Source organism: Schistocerca piceifrons, chromosome 8 (assembly GCF_021461385.2).
Source record: "Schistocerca piceifrons isolate TAMUIC-IGC-003096 chromosome 8, iqSchPice1.1, whole genome shotgun sequence".
In the NCBI taxonomy this organism is placed as follows: Eukaryota; Metazoa; Arthropoda; class Insecta; order Orthoptera; family Acrididae; genus Schistocerca; species Schistocerca piceifrons.
In genome coordinates this window covers 243,787,381-243,814,508 of record NC_060145.1, presented here as the reverse complement: position 1 = coordinate 243,814,508, position 27,128 = coordinate 243,787,381, and the positions used below count along the sequence as shown (strand labels likewise).

Below are 27,128 nucleotides of genomic sequence, written 5' to 3'. Positions count from 1 at the left end.
GGTAGTTGACTTACACCTTCTAGAGCACGTTGGGTGGCACGGGACACATGCGGACGTGCGCTGTCCTGTTGGAACAGCAAGTTCCCTTGCCGGTCTAGGAATGGTAGAACGATGGGTTCGATGACGGTTTGGATGTACCGTGCACTATTCAGTGTCCCCTCGACGATCACCAGTGGTGTACGGCCAGTGTAGGAGATCGCTCCCCACACCATGATGCCGGGTGTTGGCCCTGTGTGCCTCGGTCGTATGCAGTCCTGATTGTGGCGCTCACCTGCACGGCGCCAAATACGCATACGACCATCATTGGCACCAAGGCAGAAGCGACTCTCATCGCTGAAGACGACACGTCTCCATTCGTCCCTCCATTCACGCCTGTCGCGACACCACTGGAGGCGGGCTGCACGATGTTGGGGCGTGAGCGGAAGACGGCCTAACGGTGTGCGGGACCGTAGCCCAGCTTCATGGAGACGGTTGCGAATGGTCCTCGCCGATACCCCAGGAGCAACAGTGTCCCTAATTTGCTGGGAAGTGGCGGTGCGGTCCCCTACGGCACTGCGTAGGATCCTACGGTCTTGGCGTGCATTCGTGCGTCGCTGCGGTCCGGTCCCAGGTCGACGGGCACGTGCACCTTCCGCCGACCAGTGGCGACAACATCGATGTACTGTGGAGACCTCACGCCCCACGTGTTGAGCAATTCGGCGGTACGTCCACCCGGCCTCCCGCATGCCCACTATACGCCCTCGCTCAAAGTCCGTCAACTGCACATACGGTTCACGTCCACGCTGTCGCGGCATGCTACCAGTGTTAAAGACTGCGATGGAGCTCCGTATGCCACGGCAAACTAGCTGACACTGACGGCGGCGGTGCACAAATGCTGCGCAGCTTGCGCCATTCGACGGCCAACACCGCGGTTCCTGGTGTGTCCGCTGTGCCGTGCGTGTGATCATTGCTTGTACAGCCCTCTCGCAGTGTCCGGAGCAATTATGGTGGGTCTGACACACCGGTGTCAATGTGTTCTTTTTTCCATTTTCAGGAGTGTATGTAGATGTAGATGTGTGCTGCCAATCACTAAAGTGTACGTTTTACACAAAGAAGCCGTTAAAAGTGACAAGTAACATATAAGACAAACAGTTTTAACGGTATTTTATTATTTCATCTGAAGTAAGAGCACTGAAAATGTCAATCTGCTAAATAATCGAAGGAATTTCTTTTAGTCTTTTTCATAGGGGGCACATGGCAGATAACACAGTGGTGTGACATTGTGTATGTACACCATCTGTGCAACCCCAAAATAACTGCAAAGGTCAATGGAGAAAAGTAAGTTGACTATTTCAAAATTAACTCCCATAAGTGTTAATACTTTTATTCCAGTGTTAGAGAAGACCGTCATGGAAAAACGTTTGCAGTTGCCTACGAAACCATGACTGTAGCCAGTCGTGCACCTTTTCGTCCGAAGCAATCGACGGCCACGAATGTTTTTCTTGAGGGCTGCAAAATATGGAGAGGTAGGGGAGAGATAGGGACAGTACGGAGGATTTGTAAGGGCATTCTAGCGAAACTTCTGCAGTGTTCTCGGAAGAACAAGCGCGTCAGCTTCGGGAAAATCATCATAACCTTTTTCATTGACTGCGAGGGTCTGCTGCTCATTGACTTTCTGGAACAGGGTGCCAAAATTAACACACAGGGGTTGGTGAACACTTCGCAAAAATTGAACCTCGTCAAGAAGTCCAAATGCTCAGCAATATTGACGAACGGCATCATTCCGAGACAGGATAATGTCAGCCCAAGATTGTTTCGGGTACGCTGCAGAAGTTTTGATTGGAAGCCCTTAAACATCTCACCTATAGTCACGATTTCTACCCATACGATTTCCATACTTTTGGAACCCTAAAGAAAGACATTCGTAGCCGTTATGTTGGGCGCCTGGGTGCAGTCATCGTTATTTAGCCAACTGCAAACATTTCTCCTGGAAGAATTGACCATTTTATCTCACAGTGGGATAAATTTATTAACACTTACGACGATTACGTTCGTAACAGTAAACAGTATACTTACTTTTTTCTATCTGTCTCGTTTCCAGTTGTCTTTCCGTTACATAATTTTATGTATACATCTGTCATAATATTTACTATATACTTTTGAAATTTAATGTTTGGATGTAATAACTGACGTTGCTTTATCTCTTTTGCAGCAGCCTTAAAACTGGAGCTATAAAGCTCCTATCTGGTATGTAAACGCTACGGTCGCAGGTTCGAATCCTGCCTCGGGCATGGATGTGTGTGATGCACTTAGGTTAGTTAGGTTTGAGTAGTTCTACGTTCTAGGGCCTGATGACCTCAGCAGTTAAGTCCCATAGTGCTCAGAGCCATTTGAACCATTTGGTATGTAAAACAATCGTAATTGATAGCTGCATGGCGAATTATTTTCCTCTTAGTCACGGAAGATTGCAGTTTTGGAACCAACACATTCCAGTTATATGACGAAAGGCTTCTACATTCACTTGGAAATCACTCCCCCGAATGTCGTCTCCCATCTACTGTCTATCAACGTACACCAGCTCATTTTGTTGGCACTAACCTTCCTGCTTCCTTACCTTGTTTCATGTCATACATCATGTTAGGCTCCATTCACATAACTATCTGTTCATCCCACTTTGCAGTAATGTCAGAAGGCGCTCGTAAATTAGGTATTGTCTCTATTGCAAATTTATACTTTACAGAAAAGGTCCAAGATTGGAGTCATTGAAGTGGCAACCCTCTTAACCTGGGATCCGCCGGTGTTCGGCGCAAGAAAAAATTCTCAAACAAAAAATAATATCTGTTGACGTGCAACTACAGATATGGTGATGGCAAACAAGAGTGAGTGATGGAAACGGATGAGAAAGAAATTAGCGTCGACAGTCTGAAATATTAGAAACCTGATGCACTTGCCCACGTGAGCGGTAAACTAAGAAGAAGATGGAACGAGTAATCATGAACCTTTTTCTTTCATATATAAACGGCTGTTTTTAAAATGAATGGAATGTAGTAATGCTAATGGTTTTTGGAATAAAATAAACATCTAATTGAAAATAAAAACGTTTAAAATATACATATGATTACTAACCAGCTATCACTGGTATACTGTATTTTCATCATATGTGAAGGATGTACCAATGATCACTGTTTCGAGCCAACAACCACAAGAGTAGTTCTTCACAACTATTTCACTAGAATAAGTCGGAATTGAAGTAATATCTGCTCTGGATTCACATGTGGCTAAATCGCACGTCTCCACACGATAATAAATGCTGGACCTACGTTTTCACATGTATTCAATCACAGATATAGAATCAGACACAAATATACCATTACAGTGTCGTTCATTTCGAAGTATGTAAGGTAGGTTACTTTATGTCTCGATTTGGGAGAGTTACTGTGTATTAATGTTGCTAGTGCAAATTTCCCTACATGAAGCTATAAATGTCTCATCTGTTGTGAACTTGCTAAACTCTGCAACACAATCAGTGCGTAGTTAGTTGTAAGTGTAATGAGAAGTAGTTTTGTCTAGGTTCCTATCACTCTTTACGTACAAATATATGCTTAGTGTGGTCTTTCATTAATATACCAACATAATGGCGTAAATGAACTAACCTCCAAAGAGAATATATTATCAAGCAGACTGAAACAGGTAATGATCAAGATTTTCCTATTTGAGTCTTATACAATAAAGCGAATTATCCGACGGAAAGTGGTAATTTTTCCGCAGATTAGGAAGAGTTTTTGATTTTATTATTAACGTGAGGCATACCTGACATTATCGGAAAGTATGTTGCTCAAAAAATGTGTGTGAAACCTTATGGGACCTAACTGCTAAGGTCATCAGTCCCTAAGCTTACACACTACTTAACCTAAATTATCCCAAGGACAAACACACACACCCATGCCCGAGGGAGGACTCGAACCTCCGCAGGGACCAGCCGCACAGTCCATGACTGCTTCGCCGTAGACCGCACGGCTAATCTCGCGCGCCCATACAATATTATTCAGTTCAGAGAAACAATTCACCTGTTTGTTGTGACAATGGCTGCCCAGAGTCGTACAACTTTTCTGTCTCACCTGAGGGTGTAGCAGTGGCCACACCCAAAGAAGATCTCCGACCATCAACTTGGTAGATGTTTACGCTGCGTTTACAGGTTAACAACGCGGCACCCCGTCTTCGGCTCATTCAGTGAAAAATTAAATTAAAAGTATTCACCTTCAGATAGACGCTTCGAAACAAGTTTTTGACATGACAGTATGAAATCACTAGTATAGTGGTGGAGATTCTTGGTGTTATTTTATAAGCACTCACAGTTTTCTGTGATTTCGTGGATACTCACTCAATAGTTCGTTTAATTGGCGTGGCATCTATTTATTCAAAATTTCACTTTGCATCTAAACCAGATCTTGGTCCTCAGAATAAGTGATTCTAAACAATAACCACCATTCGAACTCCGTTTTGCGTAAAACGATGATCGCTTAACACTCACTTTCTTTTATATTGTTCACTGACGCTATGGTTCACTGACTCTTCCTCCTCTCGGTCAAAACACACCGCTGTTATGTTCCATATATACAGTTACTGCTCAAACATTTTGCACGAATTGTTTCAGTGTTTGAATAGCTTGTGCACGTAAAACCAAGACCGTAATTGTAATTACCCGTCCGACATTGGCACCATGATGAGTCTCTGGAAGATTCTTCGTTACTTTTGGGAAGATCGGTCGAATTCCTTTTGAAGATCGCCCCTTTTGCGTCTGCAATACATTCGTTACTGTCTGTGTCTTCACTTGAGATTAGCTTTTCATTCCGTGACTCTCATCTACATCTACATCTACATCTACATGGATACTCTGCAAATCACATTTAAATGCCTTTCAGAGGGTTCATCGAACCACCTTCCCGATTATCTATTATTCCAATCTCGTATAGCGCGCGGACAGAATGAACACCTATATCTTTCCGTACGAGCTCTGATTTCCCTTATTTTATCGCGATGATCGTTCCTCCCTATGTAGGTCGGTGTCAACAAAATATTTTCGCATTCAGAGGAGAAAGTTGGTGATTGGAATTTCGTGAGAAGATACCGCCTCAACGAATAACGCCTTTCTTTTAGCGATTTCCAGCCCAAATCCGGTATCATTTGTGTGACACTCTCTCCCATATTTCTGGATAATACAAAATGTGCTGCCCTTCTTTGAACTTTTTTCACGTACTCCGTCAGTCCTTTCTGGTGAGGATCCCACACCGCACAGTACTATTTAAAGGAGGACGGACAAGTGTAGTGTAGGCTGTCTCCTTAGTAGGTCTGTTATATTTTCTAAGTGTCCTGCCAATAAAACGCAGTCTTTGGTTAGCCTTCGCCACAACATTTTCTGTGTGTTCCTTCTAATTTAAATTGTTCGTAATTGTAATACCTAGGTATTTAGTTGAATTTACGGCTTTTAGATTAGACTGATTTATCGCGTAACCGATGTTTAACGAGTTGCTTTTAGCACTCATGTGGGTGACCTCACACTTTTCGTTATTTAGGGTCAACTGCCACTTTTCGCACCATTCCGATATTTCTTCTAAAACGTTTTGCAATTTGTTTTGATCTTCTGATGGCTTTATTAGTCGATAACCGAAGACGGCTGCTCAGATTGTCTTCCAAATCGTTTATGTAGATAAGGAACACCAAGGGCCTATAACACTATCTTGGAGAACGCCATCAATCACTTCTGTTTTACACGATGACTTTCCGCCAGTTACTACGAACTGTGACCTCTCTGATACGAAATCGCAAATCCAGTCACATAACTGAGACGATATTCCATAAGCACACAATTTCACTACGAGCCGCTTGTGTGGTACAGTGTCAAATGGCTTCCAGAAATCCAGAAGTACGGTATCGATCTGAAATCCCTTGTCAATAGCTATCAGCACTTCATGTGAACAAAGAGCTAGTTGTGTTTTCTAAACCCCATGTTGACTGTGTGTCAGTAGACCGTTTTCTTCGAGCTAATTCATAATAGTCGAACACAATATACTGGGTGGTCCATTGATCGTGACAGGGCCAAATATTTCACGAAATAATCGTCAAACAAAAAAACTACGAAGAACGAAACCTGTCTAGCTTGAAGGGGAAAACCAGATGGCGCTATGATGGGCCCGCTAGATGGCGCTGCCGTAGGTCAAACTGATCTCAACTGCGTTTTTTAAAATAGGAATCCCCATTGTTATTACATGTTCGTGTAGTACGTAAATAAATATGAATGTTTTAGTTGGACCACTTTTTTCGGTTTGTGATAGATGGCGCTGTAATAGTCACAAACATATGGCTCACAATTTTGGACGAACAGTTTGTAACATGTAGGTTTTCTAAATTAAAATACAGAACGTAGGTACGTTTGAACATTTTATTTCGGTTTTTCCAATGTGATACGTGTACCTTTGTGAACTTATCATTTCTGAGAACGCATGCTGTTACAGCATGATTAACTGTAAATACCACATTAATGCAATAAATGCTCAAAATGGTGCCTTTCAACCTCAGTGCATTTGGCAATACGTGTAACAGCATTCCTCTCAACAGCGAGTAGTTCGCCTTCCGTAATGTTCGCACATGCGTTGACAATGCGCTGACGCATGTTGTCAGGCGTTGCCGGTGGATCACGATAGCAAATATCCTTTAACTTTCCCCACAGAAAGACATCCGGGGACGTCAGATCCGGTGAACGTTCGGGCCGTGGTATGGTGCTTCGACGACCAATCCATCTGTCGTGAAATATGCTATACAATACCGCTTCAACCGCACGCGAGCTATGTGCCGTACTTTCATCATGTTGGGAGTACATCGCCATTCTGTCATGCAGTGAAACATCTTGTAATAACATCGGTAGAACATTATGTAGGAAATCAGCATACATTGCACCATTTAGATTGCCATCGATAAAATGGGGGCCAGTTATCCTTTTGTCCCATAATGCCGCACCATTCATTAATCCGCCAAGGTCGCAGCCATCGTGGATTTTCTGTTGCCCAATAGTGCATATTATGCCGGTTTACGTTACCGCTGTTGGTGAATAACGCTTCGTCGCTAAATAGAACGAGTGCAAAAAATCTGTCACCATCCCGTAATTTCTCTTGTGGCCAGTGGCAGAAATGTACACGACGTTCAGAGTCGTCGCCATGCAATTCCCGGTGCACAGAAGTATGGTACGGGTGCAATCGATGTTGATGTAGCATTCTCAACACCGACGTTTTTGAGTTTCCCGATTCTCGCGCAATTCGTCTGCTACTGATGTGCGGATTATCCGCGACAGCAGCTAGAACACCTACTTGGGAGTCAACTTTTGTTGCAGGTCGTGGTTGACGTTTCACATGAGGCTGAAAACTTCCCGTTTCCTTAAATGACGTAACTATCCGGCGAACGGTCCGGACACTTGGATGATGTCCAGGATACCGAGCAGCATACATAGCACACACCCGTTGGGCATTTTGATCACAATAGCCATACATCAACACGATATCTACCTTTTCCGCACTTGGTAAACGGTCCATTTTAACACGAGTAATGTATCACGAAGCAAGTACCGTCCGCACTGCGGAATGTTACGTGATACCACGTACTTATACGTTTATGACTATTACAGCGCCATCTATCACAAAGCGAAAAAAGTGGTCCAACTAAAACATTCGTATTTCTTTACGTACTACACGAATATCTAATAAAAATGGGGGATCCTATTTTTTTTAAAAAACGCAGTTGATATCCGTTTGCCCTATGGCAATGCTATCTAGCGGGCCTACCATAGCGCTCTCTGGTTTCACCCTTCAAGCTAGACGAGTTTCTTTCTTTGTAGTTTTTTCGTTTGATGCTTATTTCGTGAGATATTTGGCACGGTCACTATCAATGGACCACCCTGTATCTTCTAAAATCCTACTGCATATCGACGTTAACGATATGGGCTTGTAATTTAGTGGATTACTCCTATTACCTTTCTTGAATGTTGGTGTGACCTGTGCAACTTTCCAGTCTTTGGGTACGGATCTTCCGTCGAGCGAACGGTTGCGTATGATTGTTAAGTATGGAGCTAATGCATCAGCATAGTCCGAAAGGAACCTAATTGGTATAGTTTGGACCAGAAGACTTGCTCTCGAACCCGTAAACGCCTACGAATTCGATTTCAACAAATCTCACTTTCTGTGAGTCCCCGCTATTAACCCTCCGCCTCCTCGCTTTTCTCATTTCAAAGATGGTACTTTACCCTACTAGACCATAGCACTTCCTATTAAATGAACACTAAGTAGGATTTTCTCTTAAATGTAAGTGTAATAAATGTATATCTACATACTAAAATGGCTGGGTGGTAGGATGGTTGGCAAGGTACTCGAACAAATTAATTCATACTGTTTGAGATGCTTAACAGTAAGAGCCAACATCGAAAGCAACATAATGTATTAGCACGCTTACTGCTTTATAGAAGCAATTTACACCCTTTTATGTTTTCCGTTCTGGTAAACACTCAGAACAATGAGTGCACAAGCAATAAAATACGAAAGAAATACTGAAACCATTACCCGCCTTAAAAGGCAATAGAATAAAGAAACACAGTAACTAACTAAGCGCCTTCAGGGTGCCCAGTGTGTTTCAGTACAAATATAAAATAGCTATAATTAATAACTAATCTAGTCGTCAAGAAAGATAAGCAAAATTTAAAAAACAACTGGCCGTGACAGCAGTCAGATTAAATTAAGGAAGCAAAGAATATCAGAATTTAGGTATCCGCGTCAGGTGGCAAACTACTTTCCAGTTGAGTTACCAAAACTTAAAAAGCAGTCCTAGAAGAGAACGCTTCAGGAAACAAGGCATTGCACTATTATTTAATATTTTAAATTCCTTACAATGTCAAGACCCACAACAGCAAGAGACTGCCTGGAACACATCAATAGTCTTTAAACACCAACACAAAGCACCTGAATTTAAAATACAGAAAGCACATCAAATATTTAACCTTCAGACAGTGAAACAAAACAAAAAAATAAATACTACACCAAAGAGTAACCCCAAAACGGCAACCGGCCAAAACATAAATACCAGTTAATCGTGAAGTGGCTTAGAACCACTCGGAAGACAAGCAATAATAAATGTGAGCAGTACATCGGTCAGAGCCGCCAGTCTCAAGTACTTATATACATAAAGTGAAAACGAGTAACACACGTTAATCACAGGGAATGTCCGTTCGCCAGCAGACTACATATGTACTGCCAAGGCAACCCTTCGCCAAAGGTTAGGCATAACTTGATAAACATTTAAAAATTGATACACTTGCCTTTTACAAAAAAATGGTTCAAATGGCTCTGAGCACTATGCGACTCAACTTCTGAGGTCATCAGTCGCCTAGAACTTAGAACTAATTAAACCTAACTAACCTGAGGACATCACACACATCCATTCCCAAGGCAGGATTCGAACCTGCGACCGTAGCGGTCGCCCGGCTCCAGACTGTAGCGCTTAGAACCGCACGGCCACTCCGGCCGGCTGCTTTTTACAACCTCAGAGCATAACCAATGCCCCTGCACAGGTCAGGACCGCACAATGTTACAGTGCAAAGCGTCTTGATAGCCAAGAAAGTCGAACCTTAAGGCAGGACACAGGCATATTCCAAAATTTCCTTCCCTGGCACTCAGTAGCTCTACAGCGTATGCTCACCAAATTTTTACGTTGCTTTTGAATGAAATTAAAAACCCACAATAGCCTGTTCAATAATAAATTCAGTTGGGAGGAGCACACCACAGAACTGCAGAAATGCCTTAACAAATCTGTATTTGCAATTCGAGTGTTAGCGCACATAGGCGACATAAAAATGAAAAATCTTGCATACTTTGCCTACTTTCATTCCATAATGTCATATGGTATAATATTTTGGGGTAACTCTTCAAGTCAAACAAAAGTTTTCAGAGTCCAAAAGCGTGTAATGCGTATTATTTGTGGAGTAAATTCACGGACGTCCTGTAGAAACCTCTTCAAGGAACTTGGTATACTAACTACTGCCTCTCAGTATATTTACTCCTTAATTAAATTTGTCCTAAATAATATATCTCTTTTTCTAACAAACGGTTCTGTTCATACATACAATACCAGGAACAAAAATGATCTGCACAAGGACTTAAAAGCACTTACTTTAGGTCAAAAAGGGGTCCACTACTCAGGAACCCTCATCTTTAATAATTTGCCAGCAAACATAAAAAATTTAGTTACAAATCAAGATCAGTTTAAATGGAGCCTGAAAGACTTACTAGTGGCCAACTCCTTCTACTCCACTGACGAATTTTTTAATAGGAACAAATGATGTATTGTATATACTCATACTATTAGTATTGTTATTTAAGCTTTAAAAAATTGACATTTTCCACATCCACGAGGATCTCCTCAGCACGGACCTATGGAACGAAAAACTAATCTAATCTGATCTAATTTAAACCATCGAAGGCAGCAGCCAGTGATTCGTCTGTGCCCAAGCAGGCTGCAGACAGGGTCTTCCACACGCATGACCGCTCCTTTAACAGACAACTCGTCCGCCTTGAAACTCCAAGCCAGTTCCTCAGGTGTTACACCGGAGTCGTCAGAAAAATGTCGCCCACAAGCTGCAGTACAACAGTGGTCGCTCAACCATCCCTACTGCCGTTGCTCATGCGTGAACCTTCATCCTGGCAAAACAATACGTTGCTGCATCTGGCGGGTTCAGAGTGCCAAGGCAACGGGTCGAAGCATCTTGTTTACCAGACACAACTTTAAGCTGACTTAAGTGTGCTCTAACTTGTTTCTTGGTGGCTCGGTCCTTGACCAGAAATCTAACTGAGGTGTTTACACTGACGACATCGTATGACCCCAGGAAGTGGGGATACATTTTGGCTCTTGTCTTCTTGCTGCAGTTACTCTGGACCCAGGAGAGTTTTAGAAAACCGACGTGGTGAACCTGCAAGATGGGACATCTGCCCTGTTGTATTGGGTAGCCTCCCTCTGGTATCCAAGACGAATATCGTTCCTGGCCGCCTCCCAGTTTTTCCTAATGACCTTCGGATTACTGTCTTCTAGGAGTGTCACATAGGTTAGATACATGTAAGTGAACAGGAAATGCGAACATCAGATTGGTCGGGGTAGTTCTGTGAGTTTCACACACAGTCGTATAAACACAAAATGAATTCAAATGATTGACTGATCCAACTTAGTGTGAGATTGTAGGTGGAAAATGATCAGGACACATTACATTTTTCGGTTAACTCGTTCCGCAAATTTCTGCTGTAATAATAAGGGGTGGAAGTAACGTGATATATAGCGCCATTGAAGCGCAATTACCTAAATTCTCAACACAAAATAGATGGAGCAATATCGATCACTAATACCTTAAGTGAGCCAAGCATCGAAAATATTCCTCCTAAACGCCCAACAGCGACCCCAGTGGGTGCTAAATGCCCAACCAAATAAAATGTCTGGTAGGGTGTAGACGCCACAGATAATCGGTAAAAAATTTGCCCATGGCACGCTGTACCCTACTGGAACCAGCCTCAGTTGTGCAGGTACCGGGATCAGGTTTAGCCACCTTACACTCTCGACGTTGCCTGACAAGCTGCCGTATAAAACTCTAGACTTCCCCCGTATAATGAATGGTCAAAGTACCCGAGAACAGGAGGAATCAGCTTTCTTGGGATGCTTGACTTTCCAATTATAGTGAGAGTGGTAACAAAGCTCTTGCTAAGAGAATACTCTGGCACCTGCTTACCATCCCTAACTTTAACTTCCTTTAATGATGCATCTACTGCCTGTTTTCCCTCATTTTTATGAGCAGATCTGCAATTTCCCATGGGACCACAGACTCACGCACCTGCCCTTCAGTATACTTGGAGAGCTTAGTGACTTGTTTGTGGTGGAACATGCAGCAGAGGCCGTGAGATAGTTGATGTGCGGTCTTGATGTGCCTCACTTAGCTCTTCCTTGCCAATACTCAAGGCGAGGCATAGTCATCGCTTTTCAGCCGAAATAGTTTATGCCCCTGTTAAGATTTACGTTTACCATCTCGAATATGAGGGCCAGTGCCACTGAAACGTCCCCTTAGAAGATTTAATGAATTACTGCGCTGATAAACCCCTTACATTATTTGATTTTCGAACAGCTGAGCAGAACTGAACGTATTCACACATTTCGCTCTTTACTTGTTCTGATCAACACTAAACTGACACACAATATTTTTAGCCCAAGGCAATCAGACTTTCAATAATTCCTACAAAAAAATGGCCCTGACTAACGATAACCTATACCTTTCATGAATCACTTACCTCACAAAAATCTTCGTTACTCGAACTACTGCAATACAGCGAGCGCCAATACTGCCAGCTAAATAAAAGATTCTAACTACTGATAGGCATAGTTAGCAAATGAAAGATTTTGATAGAGAACAAACGTATTTACCTTAATAATATTCAAATGTCATCATATTTATATCAGTTCATGATATCCAATATTTCAAATTTACTCTTTCTGATGGACACACGTCCAGATCGTCCGCTCTCAGAATTCTGCCATATCTTTCCCCACACCCACCACTGCTGGCGGCTCACCTCCAACTGCGCAACCCTACACGCTGTTCACATCCAACTGCCCAACACTACAATAGTGAATATTCCAACAATGCCAACCAGCCACAGACTGCACACTGCACAGTCAGTAAGTTTCATACAGAGCGCTACGTGACGTTACCAACATAAAAACCTAAACAGCCTACTTACACCACTAATGCATATACTGAGTCTCTGCTCTCATCCATGGATATGGACATGAACCCTGAAGCGTAAGTATTCGGTTTCATTTGTCCTTCATGCTCTTCGAGAGACACGGCAATTATTAAAGAATTATGTGCGTTGATTAGAAACGATCCAACACAATCTCACCAGCTAAAGCCAATCTTAAAGTGTCGAAGATCGCTTGCAAAATATCGATCCACTGAAATTTTTTCACCTTACACCCCAACTGATTTAGGGGAGCGTCTAATTGCACAAAATATGGGATAAATTTCAGAAAACAAGTACGATTTCTATAAACTGGACTACGTCTGTCTAGTCACTAGGTGCGCTGTACTGGCAAATGGCTGTAGTATGGTCCTGATCTATTTAAATTTATCTAGCGTATGCCATGTGCTCCAAAAATGAAAGTATAGCACACCTGCGAATTTCGTTGATCTCCTTTGCATATGACACCACTATGAAATAACTATTACAAGCTGTGTACACTTTCATGTCAACGTACACAGATTTCGAATATGAAACAGTAAGTCTCAAAGAAAGTTAAATACAGCATGTATATATCAGTATTGCATGTATAATAAATGATTTAAATTTTATACAAAACAATACATGTTCACTTAAATGTCAGGCAGAAAAGGTAATACTGTCGGTTTTTGGTAATTGTTGATATTAAACACGATCATTAGTATTGTAGGCTACAAATTGTATCTGTGTTGTTTAACTATCACGTGTCTTTTTTTACAACAATAAGTACTAATGTATTGTCTATCAATACAACATGCAAAAATGTTTCAAGAAACGTGCCGTGACCTGTTGTTAATATGAGGAATTAGCAGAGTTGTTAGTGAATAACCATACTGAGTATTTCTCCAAAATACACTCCTGGAAATGGAAAAAAGAACACATTGACACCGGTGTGTCAGACCCACCATACTTGCTCCGGACACTGCGAGAGGGCTGTACAAGCAATGATCACACGCACGGCACAGCGGACACACCAGGAACCGCGGTGTTGGCCGTCGAATGGCGCTAGCTGCGCAGCATTTGTGCACCGCCGCCGTCAGTGTCAGCCAGTTTGCCGTGGCATACGGAGCTCCATCGCAGTCTTTAACACTGGCAGCACGCCGCGACAGCGTGGACGTGAACCGTATGTGCAGTTGACGGACTTTGAGCGAGGGCGTATAGTGGGCATGCGGGAGGCCGGGTGGACGTACCGCCGAATTGCTCAACACGTGGGGCGTGAGGTCTCCACAGTACATCGATGTTGTCGCCAGTGGTCGGCGGAAGGTGCACGTGCCCGTCGACCTGGGACCGGACCGCAGCGACGCACATATGCACGCCAAGACCGTAGGATCCTGCGCAGTGCCGTAGGGGACCGCACCGCCACTTCCCAGCAAATTAGGGACACTGTTGCTCCTGGGGTATCGGCGAGGACCATTCGCAACCGTCTCCATGAAGCTGGGCTAAGGTCCCGCACACCGTTAGGCCGTCTTCCGCTCACGCCCCAACATCGTGCAGCCCGCCTCCAGTGGTGTCGCGACAGGCGTGAATGGAGGGACGAATGGAGACGTGTCGTCTTCAGCGATGAGAGTCGCTTCTGCCTTGGTGCCAATGATGGTCGTATGCGTGTTTGGCGCCGTGCAGGTGAGCGCCACAATCAGGACCGCATACGACCGAGGCACGAAAGGCCAAGACCCGGCATCATGGTGTGGGGAGCGATCTCCTACACTGGCCGTACACCACTGGTGATCGTCGAGGGGACACTGAATAGTGCACGGTACATCCAAACCGTCATCGAACCCATCGTTCTACCATTCCTAGACCGGCAAGGGAACTTGCTGTTCCAACAGGACAATGCACGTCCGCATGTATCCCGTGCCACCCAACGTGCTCTAGAAGGTGTAAGTCAACTACCCTGGCCAGCAAGATCTCCGGATCTGTCCCCCATTGAGCATGTTTGGGACTGGATGAAGCGTCGTCTCACGCGGTCTGCACGTCCAGCACGAACGCTGGTCCAACTGAGGCGCCAGGTGGAAATGGCATGGCAAGCCGTTCCACAGGACTACATCCAGCATCTCTACGATCGTCTCCATGGGAGAATAGCAGCCTGCATTGCTGCGAAAGGTGGATATACACTGTACTAGTGCCGACATTGTGCATGCTCTGTTGCCTGTGTCTATGTGCCTGTGGTTCTGTCAGTGTGATCATGTGATGTATCTGACCCCTGGAATGTGTCAATAAAGTTTCCCCTTCCTGGGACAATGAATTCACGGTGTTCTTATTTCAATTTCCAGGAGTATATATATATATATATATATATATATATATATATATATATATATATATATATATATATATATATAATATTTTTGTAAGTAGCAGATATTTGTACCAATGCAATGATATGATGCAATGATATAATAACTGATATGTATGACTGTATTTCTCTCCGTATATAAAAGCCTTATCTAAAGAATTATTTGGTATACTTTTTATAAGTGGAGCTCTTAAAAATGCGAATGCCAATTGTATTCACGTGTGGCCTGTTCTACACGGGTCCCGATTTTTCCGAAGAGTTATGACGATAAACCGGTTTGACTTTTGGATCAAAAATCGAAGATTTGATGGCCAGTGTGCTAGATCGCGAAGAAGAACGGCAGACAAGTTCACTGCATTCCGTGATTGTTGGTGTATGTTTGTCAAGCATAGTCAAGAACTGTACACTCCCTCTGATCTCCTAAACACTGACGAGACACTCCTTGGCTTTCGAGGCAGATGCCCATTCAGAATCTATCTGCCGAGCATACCGGACAAATATAGACTAAAGATAATTTCATTATGGGTTGCGAAAACATATAACTTTTACGGCGGCATGCCATATTTGGGAAAAGAGATTAAGGATAAAAGTGTTTAGATTCGTACAAACGTTTTATTATGTGATGAAATTATGTGACCCTGTACATGGAACCATCCGGGACATTACGATGGATAACTAGCTTGCTTCTTGTGAAGTAGTCGACAAACTGGCCGACTAAAAGTGGACAATGGTTGACACCTTACGCAGCAACAAGCCATAAATCCTATAAACTCTGCTTCGAAACAAGAATAGACCAGTTTCTTCCTCTGTAATCATTTACAAGAAAGAAAGGAATGTTGCAGTCATGGATTCCAAAGAAAAATTGAAACGTTATTCTTGCGCCAACGATGCATGAGATACACGAAGTAGATGAGAAGACAAAATAATCGAACATAGTGATTTTCTACAATGATAACAGACAAGATCACTGTACGAAAAACCAGGCGCTGGCCTACGCGATACATATATGGGCTTTTATATGCCTCAGGAAAAAACGCCTAGATCTTGTATAAGGAGAATGGCGGCACAAGCAGCCAAAGCAGGAATGAAAGACAGACTCACGAGAAAAAATTTTCACAAAGAGTTTCGCATAACAATGGAACAGATTTTGACACGTTTTAGGAGCGATATTCCAAGCTCAACAGTGCAACCCAAAACGATCTCAAAAAAAAGGAAAGAAAGTGGACGATGCTTTCTTTGCAGTCGAAAAGAAGACCCGAAAAGTTTCTTTGAATGTCCGAAACCAGCGTGCAATGACCATCGGAAAAATATTTGTCACACTAGCCATAACAGTTGTTCGACAATGTTCGATATATTCAAAATCTGATCAAATTTTGAAATTAACTTATAAAATCTGTATTTCCTGTTTCATGAGGAACTATCTTTTCGAAGTTGTTAGCTTTATATTTTTTATCAATTTACATATTATTTGTGATATTATGCTAAACGACTCCTTCAATGACTCTTCCGCTTTATGATCTGTCCTATCGTGTTTTGCAGTCTTATAACAAAGAGGGTAATTGAGTACAACAGATAAGTGCTATCTCATATTTCCATATATGACAACCATTATATAATAATATACATTGATATTATAATTATTATTTGCTTTGTCATATTGTAAAACGTTCACAATAATTTAGAAAAATGTTGGGTAAATTTTTATACCATCTTGTTATTTATGTCTCGGGATTCACACTTTCTTGCTCTAGGGTTAGAAGTCGCGCCGCCTCCTCTTCTGTGAGACAGAATCATGGAGTCTACGCCTTGTAAGACGCTGTAACGGCACTGGATGAATTATAAGGGATCCGAAATCAGTAACTTTGGAATCGAAAGTGAAATGCTGGCATAGCAAAATGTGGCAACTTCTCACAGTGGATGTCATCAATGCCAGATAATATTACGTGAAATTAACGAAGTAGAACAGCCATTGGTCGTGGAGCCATTAAAATCTTCACCATATGAAAGAAAAAACTGAAAACCCTTTTTTTCAGAAAATGCTTGCACGTGCTTCAATTTTAGGTATAATACTGAGAAAGATTTTATGGCTGGTGCATAAAGAGTTAACTAGTACGTCGACTAAGGAACGTCCGAATAAAAGTTCAGAATAGAAAAGAAGGTATAGAGGGAAGGCCGCCTACATGTGTACCTATGGATGAGGTACGGCGTAGAAGTGACTCAGAATATTGGGTGTTGTAAACATGCGTGCAGCGAGAAATTGGCATTGAATAAAAGTAACTGGAAGACTGTATCAAACCGTCTACAAATTCTTTAGTATTACAAAACTGCTGAACACGTAAGGGAAACTTTGCTTGTACCAATAAGATAGAGGAAAATGATAAAAATAAGAGAAAATTTCATCCCGAAAGACGGGTATGTAATTGTGCAAAACGGATACTCTTCCCCTAGGTCAGTGCTCGGCAAACAATGGCTCATTAGCCCTTGAGTGTCGTTTCTCAACGAAATATCACATACGGAGATGAACCTACAGAGTGACTGAAACTTCGTGGCTCATACGCCGAAGTCGATTTCGGCTTAGATCTGGCAATGTATTCGAAAGAGGGGGGGGGGGGGGGGGAGGGCAGAGACAACATTTAAAAGTCACAAGCGTAACATAATTTTAACGTGGTATTGTACAAAATCAAACGATGTAGGGAATATCTATTCAGTTAAAGAGTGTGTAACTGTTTCTCATAAACGTGTTAGCAGCGGAAAGAAGAAGAAGATAGACTGAAGACCCAAAGAAACTGGTATACTTGCCTAATGTCGTGCCCCCCCCCCAACCCCCACCCCACGAGCTCGCAGAATTACCGCAACACGACGTAGCATCAACTCGATTAATGTTTGAAGTAGTGGCGGAGGGAATGGACACCATGAATCCTGCAGAGCTGACCATAAATCCGCAAGAACACCAGACAGTGGCGATCTTTACTGAACAGCAAGCTACAAGGCATCACAGATATGCTCAATAATGCTGATGTCTGGGGAGTTCGGTGGTCAACAGAAGTGTTTAAACTCAGAAGAGTGTTCCTGGAGCCACTCTGTAGCAATTCCGGACATGTGGGGTGTCATATTGTCCTGCTGGAATTGCCCAAGTCCGTCGGAATGCACGATGGACATAAATAGATGCAAGTGTTCATACGGGATGCTTATATACGTCTCATCTGTCAGAGTCGTATCTTGACGTATCGGGAGTCCCATATCACTCCAACTGAACACGCCCCAGACCATTACAGAGCCTATAATAACTTGAACAGTCGCCTCCTGACATGCTGAGTCCATTGATTCTAGAGGTGGTCTCCATAGCCGTACATGTCCATCCGCTCGATACAATTTGAAGCGACCCTCGTCCGACTAGGCAACATGTTGCCAGCCATCAACAGTCCAATATCGGTGTTGACGGACCCAGGTGAGGCGTAAAGCTTTGTGTCGTGCAGTCATCAAGGGTACGTAAGTGCGCCTTCTGCTCAGAAAGCCCATATCGATGATGTTTCGTTGGGTGATTCGCTCGCTGACACTTGTTGATGGCCCAGCATTGAAATGTGCAACAATTTGCGGAAAAGTTGTCCGTCTGTCACGCTGAACGATCCTCTTCAGTCATCGTTGGTCCCTTTCTTGAAGGACCTTTTTACGGCCACAGCGCTCTCGAAGATTTGATGTTTTACCTGATTCCTGATATTTACGGTACACTCGTGAAATGGTCGTACGGGAAAATCCCCACTTCATCGCCACCTCGGAGATGCTTTGTCCAATCGCTCGTGCACTGTCTATAACACCACGTTCAAACTCACTTAAAACTTGATTACTTGCCATTGTAGCTGCAATAATCGTTCTGCGGCAGATCTATTCTCTTATATAGGCATTGCCGACCTCAGCGACGTATTCTGCCTGTTTAAATACCTCCGTATTTGAATATGCATGCATACACCAGTTTCCTTGGCGTTTCAGAGTAGTTATTTTAACAACGAACTAACAGCATATCACTGGGGAAGTGATGTAGCAATAACTTTGAGTTCTGAGTAAGAAATAAGTGAAAGACGATGGTGGTGACAAAGAAATATAAGCTTGTGTAATAACAAATAAATATACTTGCAGACATGACTGGTTTTCTTACTTCTACTTTTACATGCTTCGGTGGTGTTGATTTATCCTGATCCTGAGGCGAGGGCTCTAAAGCGAAGATAAGTTGATTTTAACTTCTGGAATAGTATTCCTGACACACAATAAGCTGAAAAATGTAGAATCTGCTGTTCTTTCCTCATTCGGGTTACATATTCATTCGAACAATTATTTTCGAGCTTAAACCTTGTGTAGAGTAACTGAGAATCCGCATTTACTTGTGAGAACCTGAAATCGAGTCTAACATTGAAACAGAAAATGAGAACGTAACTTATGCAAACTTACCAAGGACATGCAAGATCATCGTTCACATTACCTTTTGTGTCACTGACATGGTTTAAGTTTTATGACCCCCTTACAATTGTTTACCCGTTTTCTATTGTTCCTTAGTTGGTTAAAAATTCATGGAGGTATATGCAGTGCTTGCAACTGAATGAAAGGCAGCTTCTTTTTTACCATTCGCCTTTCGTTTCTCTTACATGTGAAGTATCTTCAGTGGACTGTATGTATATGACAAAAGCTTTAAGTACTAGTTACAAATAATTTCTGTACCATGATTTCTCTTGTTATTATCTCGTTTTTCGGATTAGAGACAACTTTTGGCCAACAAGTCTTGTGAGGTTAAATTATCATTTGATGTTACTAGTTCTGATGTCGTCAGTCAATATGTGATCCTGGAGACATAGTCTATAAAGTGGGTCTGTACCTACCATATGTCCGATTTTAGGACACTTTATTCACCTCTATTATTTTTCATTTCACTTCCAATTTCCTCCACGCATTTAATATGTGTGTTTGCAGCGTACATTTGCCAACAGTCGCATATGTTTAGCCTTCGTTCTTTTGTGTGTTTTGGAGTGCATGTGTAGTTTCATGGTCAGTGAGTTACTGTTTATGTTGAGTTGGTCATTAATTAATTTAATTTTCAATACAAAGACTGTTTGTATATGAAAGTATTCCAGTATTTTCAACAACGTATTGTTGTAATTGTCGACTCTAATAATTTTCATGTCCTGTTCCATGTTGGATGGTCCATGCCCATGTTTTATCAGATGTTTGGCAAAGTCAGAATGGCTGTTTTCGCACTTCCAGCTTCCTGTATGTTCTTTGTTCTTAGTTTTCAAATTCCTGCATGTAATTACCAGATATACTGATTCATATTCTTGACATTCTAACTGGTATATACCGTACCTACTCGCTGGTATTTATCTGATTTGTAAATTGCTGTCTGTTAACGTGACTGGAGTATGTTTCTTGTTCTGTAAGCAATGTGAAATCGTTTACTTTTTTATATATTTGCTGTCCTTTTTGTTGATACATGTTTATGTGTTGAAGTGTACCATTTCTTCCTCTTGGTCACGTCATAAGCGTTATTTCAGTCAATAGTTGCAACAAAAAACTCCAGACACTGGAGTAAAACTTTCATATACAAAGAGCTCTTGCAACTTGAAAGAAAGTAATTAATGATCAAATCAGAAAAACAATAACTCACTGATGTTGTCAGCCACTAAAACAGTAACATCGAAAGTTGAAAAACGTAATTAGACTAAATAATTAATTAATAAATCTCTCTCTCTCTCATACACACACGCACACACACACACACACACACACACACACACACACACACACACACACACACACAGAGAGAGAGAGAGAGAGAGAGAATCCGACCCACACACAGACTGTAAACCCACACATCCATCACACAGTGAAAAGTACAAGGGAAGTGCTGAAATAACTGTGGTAGAAAAAACTTTGAAAATCGGCCATCTGCAGAGCACAAACCGATTAAATAAATCCTTAGGATTACCCACATAGACTGACAATATCAGAAGTAGTAACACCAAACGGTAACTTAACGTCATGAAACTTGTGACGCAAAAGTTGTCTCCAACATGAGAAACGAGAGAATAACGAGGAAAACGTAATATAGTAACACACCTGTGACTACTGCATCAAGCATTTATTATATACGTCAAATAAACATGTCTTACAGGCAACTGAAGATGCTTCAGAAATAAATGTGGCGAAGCGTGTATGACAGAAAACAAACTGCCTTTCATTTTGTTGCAAAGACGGAACATACGTCGGCGAACATTACAATTTAATTTTATCAATAAATAGTATCGTTATTAAGAATGACATCAAGCTTTAATCAACGAGTCTGCAATCTTACTACGACTTGAAACTTTAAGTTTACTTTATGAACTTAATTTTAAGGAGCGTTGTGGGTCGAAAGAAGATTTTTTTCGAAATGTTGAGGAAGGTATGTTGAGATGATTCGATCGTACAGAGAGAATGAACGAAAGGGGATTGACGAAACTACCATAAGAGAGTGGGTGGTAGAACTGGGAGGAATCGATATAATCGAACGTACCTCAGTAGGATTTAGGACCTTTTTTGTTTTAGAAAAAAAAAACAGCTTAGGACTATCCTTACGTGTAAACGATTTATTATCTCTATGGTTTAAGTTCAGAAAAATTGTCTTTCAATATAAATTTCGACCATTGTGCAGTTTATATTAGAATCTTTAATGAATTTGATGACCCCTGCTCTAGGCACGCAGTTTGGTATCTAGAAAAGTTGGATATTTAATTACTACACCATTAAAACATCCCTTTTGCGATGAAATCGCTAAAGGCGGAACTAACTGACTCAAAGAAGAATATCGACTGTCCTTTAGTTATTTTTTTAATTATATTTTTTTAAATCATCACAACAGATTTAGAAAGTGAAAAATGTCTTATATGAAAACATAAATTGTTTTTTATGTACGATAAATACGTCCTAACATTACAGCGTTACGGCTTTTCCTATGCCAAGTCATTAATGTACAACAACAAGGACCCCAACACACTTGCCTCGGGTGTGTCTGAAGCTACAGTCTACATCTGCCAATGATTCTCTATCAGGGATACCATACTCCGTCCCTCTACCAACAAACTTTCAGTCCTATCACAAATTTTGTTTGCAATCCCATATGATCCTTTTGTTGTTAATAAACACTGATATTCACAGTTAAAGAGGTTATAAACACATTCGTCACAATAAACTCTGAAGTTGTAAATGTATGTGTAACAAGTACCAAATGAACAAGAATGAGAATAGTAGTTTTCTGAGCTCTACTTCGTTCCTTGAAATTTGCCTCAGTAATGTAACAAGACGCTAGTAATATTTTATTTTCTTGTTTATTCAGTTTTTACGTTACGTAAGCTGCGTCCCTAACCACTGACGATAGAAAATTTCAAAGTTAAAAATGTTCGTTTGTTGTAAACTATTACAAATGGAAAGGTAAAAGTAAGTTTTACTTCTCAATGTGTCTCTTAAGAAGTTCCTGCTTTCTTTTCCTTACAGGAGCAGTGCTGGCAATGTTGCAGTTACCCGCCTACCACAGACGGAACCGAATGGTAGTCATGATGTACACATCTCACAGCATGAATCGGTGGATACAGGTCACGAACGCAGCTCAACGAAACAAAAAACGCATGTGGCAGACCGAGAGAAGGAAAGAAATAGTAACCGCCACACAGCAAGGAAAACCGTACCGCATATCGGTAATCCAACAAACCAGAATGACGATCACCAGCGACCGAGAGTTTTACGAAAGGGGCACAGAAGATACAAGCGACCAATAATGAGGAAAACCTCCTTGTCTTGGGAAACAGATTCTGTGGTACAGACAAATAATCCCCCCCTTCAACCGAGCTCCGCACAGTTTATCACATCATATCGGAACACTTACAAATTTCCTCCAGAGAACCACAACGTAACAGACTCTTCTTATTTACAGAAAAGTTCCAGTTCAACTCGAGATGGACGGCATCGATACGTACAGCAACTACATCATGCTGAGTCACGGAATGACAATGTTAGCGAAGCTAATTATATAGAGATATCTTCACAGAAATCAGATACGGGAGCTATCAACGATGACATTGCTACTTATACCTTGCCTGGCTCAAAAATTGTACCCGAAGACAGAGTGTCACAAAAAGTCAGAAATCAGAAAATTCGACTACCAGTGTACGCAAACGACAGACAACGACAGCCCCTAACAGATGGGGTACTGAAACAAAATGAAAAATTACGTGATAAAAATCATAATGGCTTTCATATGAGGAAATCATCGGAGCAAAATAAAAGTGTTCTCTCGAACAAGTCTTCGTACAATAGCTACATCGATCCACTTTCTCACGAATTGGGTGATGAAGTGCCTGCAGTCTCCGTAATCAATCACCAATCACCAGGAAGATCCTTACATATTGGGGACGTAGGGAGGTCACGAGTAATGAATGAAACACATCACTTGGCCCCGTCGTTGGAGACAGAACGTAAAAGTGCTTCCTACGCTAATCAGGAGCTACACTCAGGCTCAGGTATAAACTTGAAATCCATGAAAATGTTATTAGAGCCAGTGGTAGCGAAACCAGTGGCCCCCCAAACGGCACGACATACAGATAATGTTGGATTGGAAGACGAAAATCATACAGAGGGGAGTGCTGTCCCCGAAGATCTCCCAGATTATTCGAAGGAAACTCCACTCCAACAGTTCCCAGAGCAACCGAAAAACGCTGCTAATCCCTTAGAAGCAAGAAGTCAAGAAGGAAATCACATAACCAATACTATGCACAAATTAAGACATGAGAGGAGACGCAGAATATTGGGCCGACATCAGACCAACACTTCGAAACGTCTGAACCTAACGTCTGAACAAAGAAACGGCTCTCGCTCTCTTAACGTCAGCCACCCCACTTATAATATTTTCAATTTTTATGGGCCTGTTATTATTACAGGTGGAGCACTGCTCCCAGTAAGTTCAAACGATTCTTCTTCATCATCCTACGAAAGTGGCGCACTTAGTAATGGCAGCTACAATCCAAGTAATGTCCTTTACATTGCCGACAAAGAAGCAGTTTCCACTCAAACTTCGAATGTCGCAAAAAATTTCAATTACAGTAGTTTAGCAAACAATGGAATGACCATGGTTTTTCTCCCTACTAGACTTGCTAATAGATTACTTCTACAGAGCTATAATCACGAGACTGACGGTTCAGTTCTAAATGCGGGGAGAAGTCGTGGAATTGATGTTAACTCAGCTAGGAGTCTACACAATGGACCATTCAATCAACCAACCACCTCTTCACACTTTGACAATCCATCTCCTCATACAGGAGGTGAAATCAGCCTTCCCTCTGCCTGGTCGGACGATCCACACCAGGACACTGCAGCCCACAACAATGGGGTATCTGAACACAACATTGGTACAGTAAATGTGTCGGCAAATATGGGAAATGACCTTTCCATCTCTGGAGCAGGCACTATGGGTTTCAGTGGCACAGAATCCGGCAGTACACCAGGTAAAGCGTATAATGTTTATCCTGACAGTAATGTGTTAAGTGCAGAAGCGAGTTTACCTCCATATACTGGTCCATCTGGTCAAGAAAGCCAGATTCCGTATAGTGTGAGCTCCACAGAAAGAACTACGAATCATGATTCACCTTTCACAGGATATGATAATAGCACTGTTAGTCCCAACACGAATGCAGGAATTTGGTCTACTGATGATAGGAACAAAATTATAATGAACTTTGATAAACCAAGTACACCTGAAATTGGAACCAGTGTTGGGGCACTGGTTGCAGGTAGCCTGCCAAACCAAGGATTCCATTCCGGATCTGTACCTGCTGACACATCGTTCACAGGATATGATAATAGCATTGGTAGTCCCAACACGAATGCAGGAATGTGGTCCAGTGACGATAGAAACAAAATTATAATGAACTTTGATGGACCAAGTACAACCGAAATTGGAACCGGTGTTGGGGCTTCAGTTGCAGGTAGCTTGCCAAACCAAGGATCCCATTCCGGATCTCTACCTGGTGACACATCATTCACTGCTCCAGGCACTCGACAAGAAAGGGGATGGAAGATACGAGGTCGCATTGGTTTCGAATGGAACCCAGAGCTATCTGGGATCACTGATGGTAGGATGTTGACCACACCACCAGAAAATGCATGGAACGATCCATGGGGAAATTATGGGACTTCCTACGATCCTACAATGGGAGCACAAATTTATGGCTGGAAAGGTCCACCACAACCTTACTGGCAACACTATAATGCACTTTATCCATTCAGAAATCAAGTATATGGAGGCTACAGTGCAACTGGGGGATTCGTGCCACCTCCATATGCTTCACATGGGAGATCAGCAGGTAGAGAAGGTTCTATGTGGATAGAGGGTGACATCTGGAGAGATTATACCCATGGAGAGCCTGATTACACTACATCTCAAGATGGCCAACCAACGACATACTACGGACCGGGTGCTTCACCATTTTTTGGAGAGGGGGATGTTAATTATTCACCAACAAAGCCTCGCAGTAGGAAACCACTGTCTCACACTGGTGCCAGCTTAGTAGGAGGCGTCCCCATTGGAGCAGCCAGAAGAACACCAAGTGGGCGGTACGCTGGTCAACGCCCCACTCATGGCAATCAGTATTATGGACCGCGGCCACAAGGTGGAAGCTACAATCCAAATTTATTGCATTCGCTGGGATAATAACTGGTGGCTATCAGCCAATATTTCGTGTTTTCATTTCTTCACAGCAATGTGAAATCAATCAAAATAAAGTTTTATTGGAAGCTAGCAAAATGAGTACCACGTGGCTACTCACTGAAAAATAATGGTATCGCAACAAGGACATGAGGTCTACAAAGAATAATAGTGTCATGATTTTTCAAATTTAATCAACAATCAATGTGTGCAACAAGCTGCATTTACTTTTACAATTCCTCATTCTCTGAAGATACATTTCGAATTAACATCAATATTATGAATTGTGAGTCAATTTTATATAGAGAGATATACATGTATGTACTCGCTTATAGTCGTTTGTATCAATGTGAGAGGACAACATTAAATTTTATATTTACAGTGTGAATGTTAATTTCAGTATACATTTTGGCTTCAAATGTTATAATAACTGTGTAAAAATTTCATCAATGCATCTAATTACATATAGGGTACAATGAGAGTAAGTAGTACCTACAATCAGCCCTTGCTGATAGAGAGAGAGAGAGAGAGAGAGAGAGAGAGAGAGAGAAGTGGCCCATCTAAACGTTTCAGCACAAATATCTGTGGTACACCAATAGATACTGAAAGAGACCCACTGGTATGAATGTAAGACAGGTGCTCATAACCGTTAATGGTATGAGACATTCTAAACAGTAAGCAAATATCAGTTCCAACACCAACTTATGTTTGTTTAAATGGACTCCCCATATTACTGGGTGGTTATAATTAAACCTTCCCTATTTAACACGTTATAACACGGAAACTAATGACCTTGCGAGTACCAAACTTGGGACCTTTAATGTCCAGAGCATGGGGTGCATGCTTTCCATGCATCGCAGCACCACCCTCCAGTTCAAACTATGACCATGAGGTGCCATGATCAGTCATTGTGATTCAAAGTCTCACACACCTGACGCGTCGCATTGCACTTGTTGATGTGTCAACATGAGCTTGGACAAAAGAAGCGGGGCATTATTGATGAACCTGTACTATCAAATCAACAGTAATGCTGCAGCTGCAGTTCGAGGTTATCGTCGGCTGAAAGGATTACGGTGGGGTCTTGTTTCTCCATCTGCTCTGTGGAGCAGGATGATGTTCGAACAAACTGGAGAACTGGGCGTAGCTCCGGGAAAAGGCCGACGACCTGTTGCACCACAGGTGGCTGATGGAATCGCTGTTGCTATGGCAGACAACACTGCACGCAATTCCCGATCGTTAGGCAGTGCGTGTGCTGTGGCACGACAGTTGAACATCCTGTTACCCGTTGTGT

General features: G+C 42.1%; 1 protein-coding gene across 2 annotated transcripts in view; it reads left to right on the top strand.

Annotated features, from left to right (window-relative positions):
- LOC124711279 overlaps positions 1 to 26,225 on the top strand; it is an 89,261-nt gene extending 63,036 nt beyond the window's left edge. For both annotated transcript variants that reach the window (XM_047241276.1, XM_047241277.1), the window contains one exon: positions 22,636 to 26,225. In XM_047241276.1, the coding sequence (XP_047097232.1) occupies positions 22,636 to 25,843 (3,208 nt within the window). In that variant the 3' untranslated portion in view covers positions 25,844 to 26,225. The remainder of the gene's footprint in view (positions 1 to 22,635) is intronic.
- Positions 26,226 to 27,128: the final 903 nt, after the last annotated feature.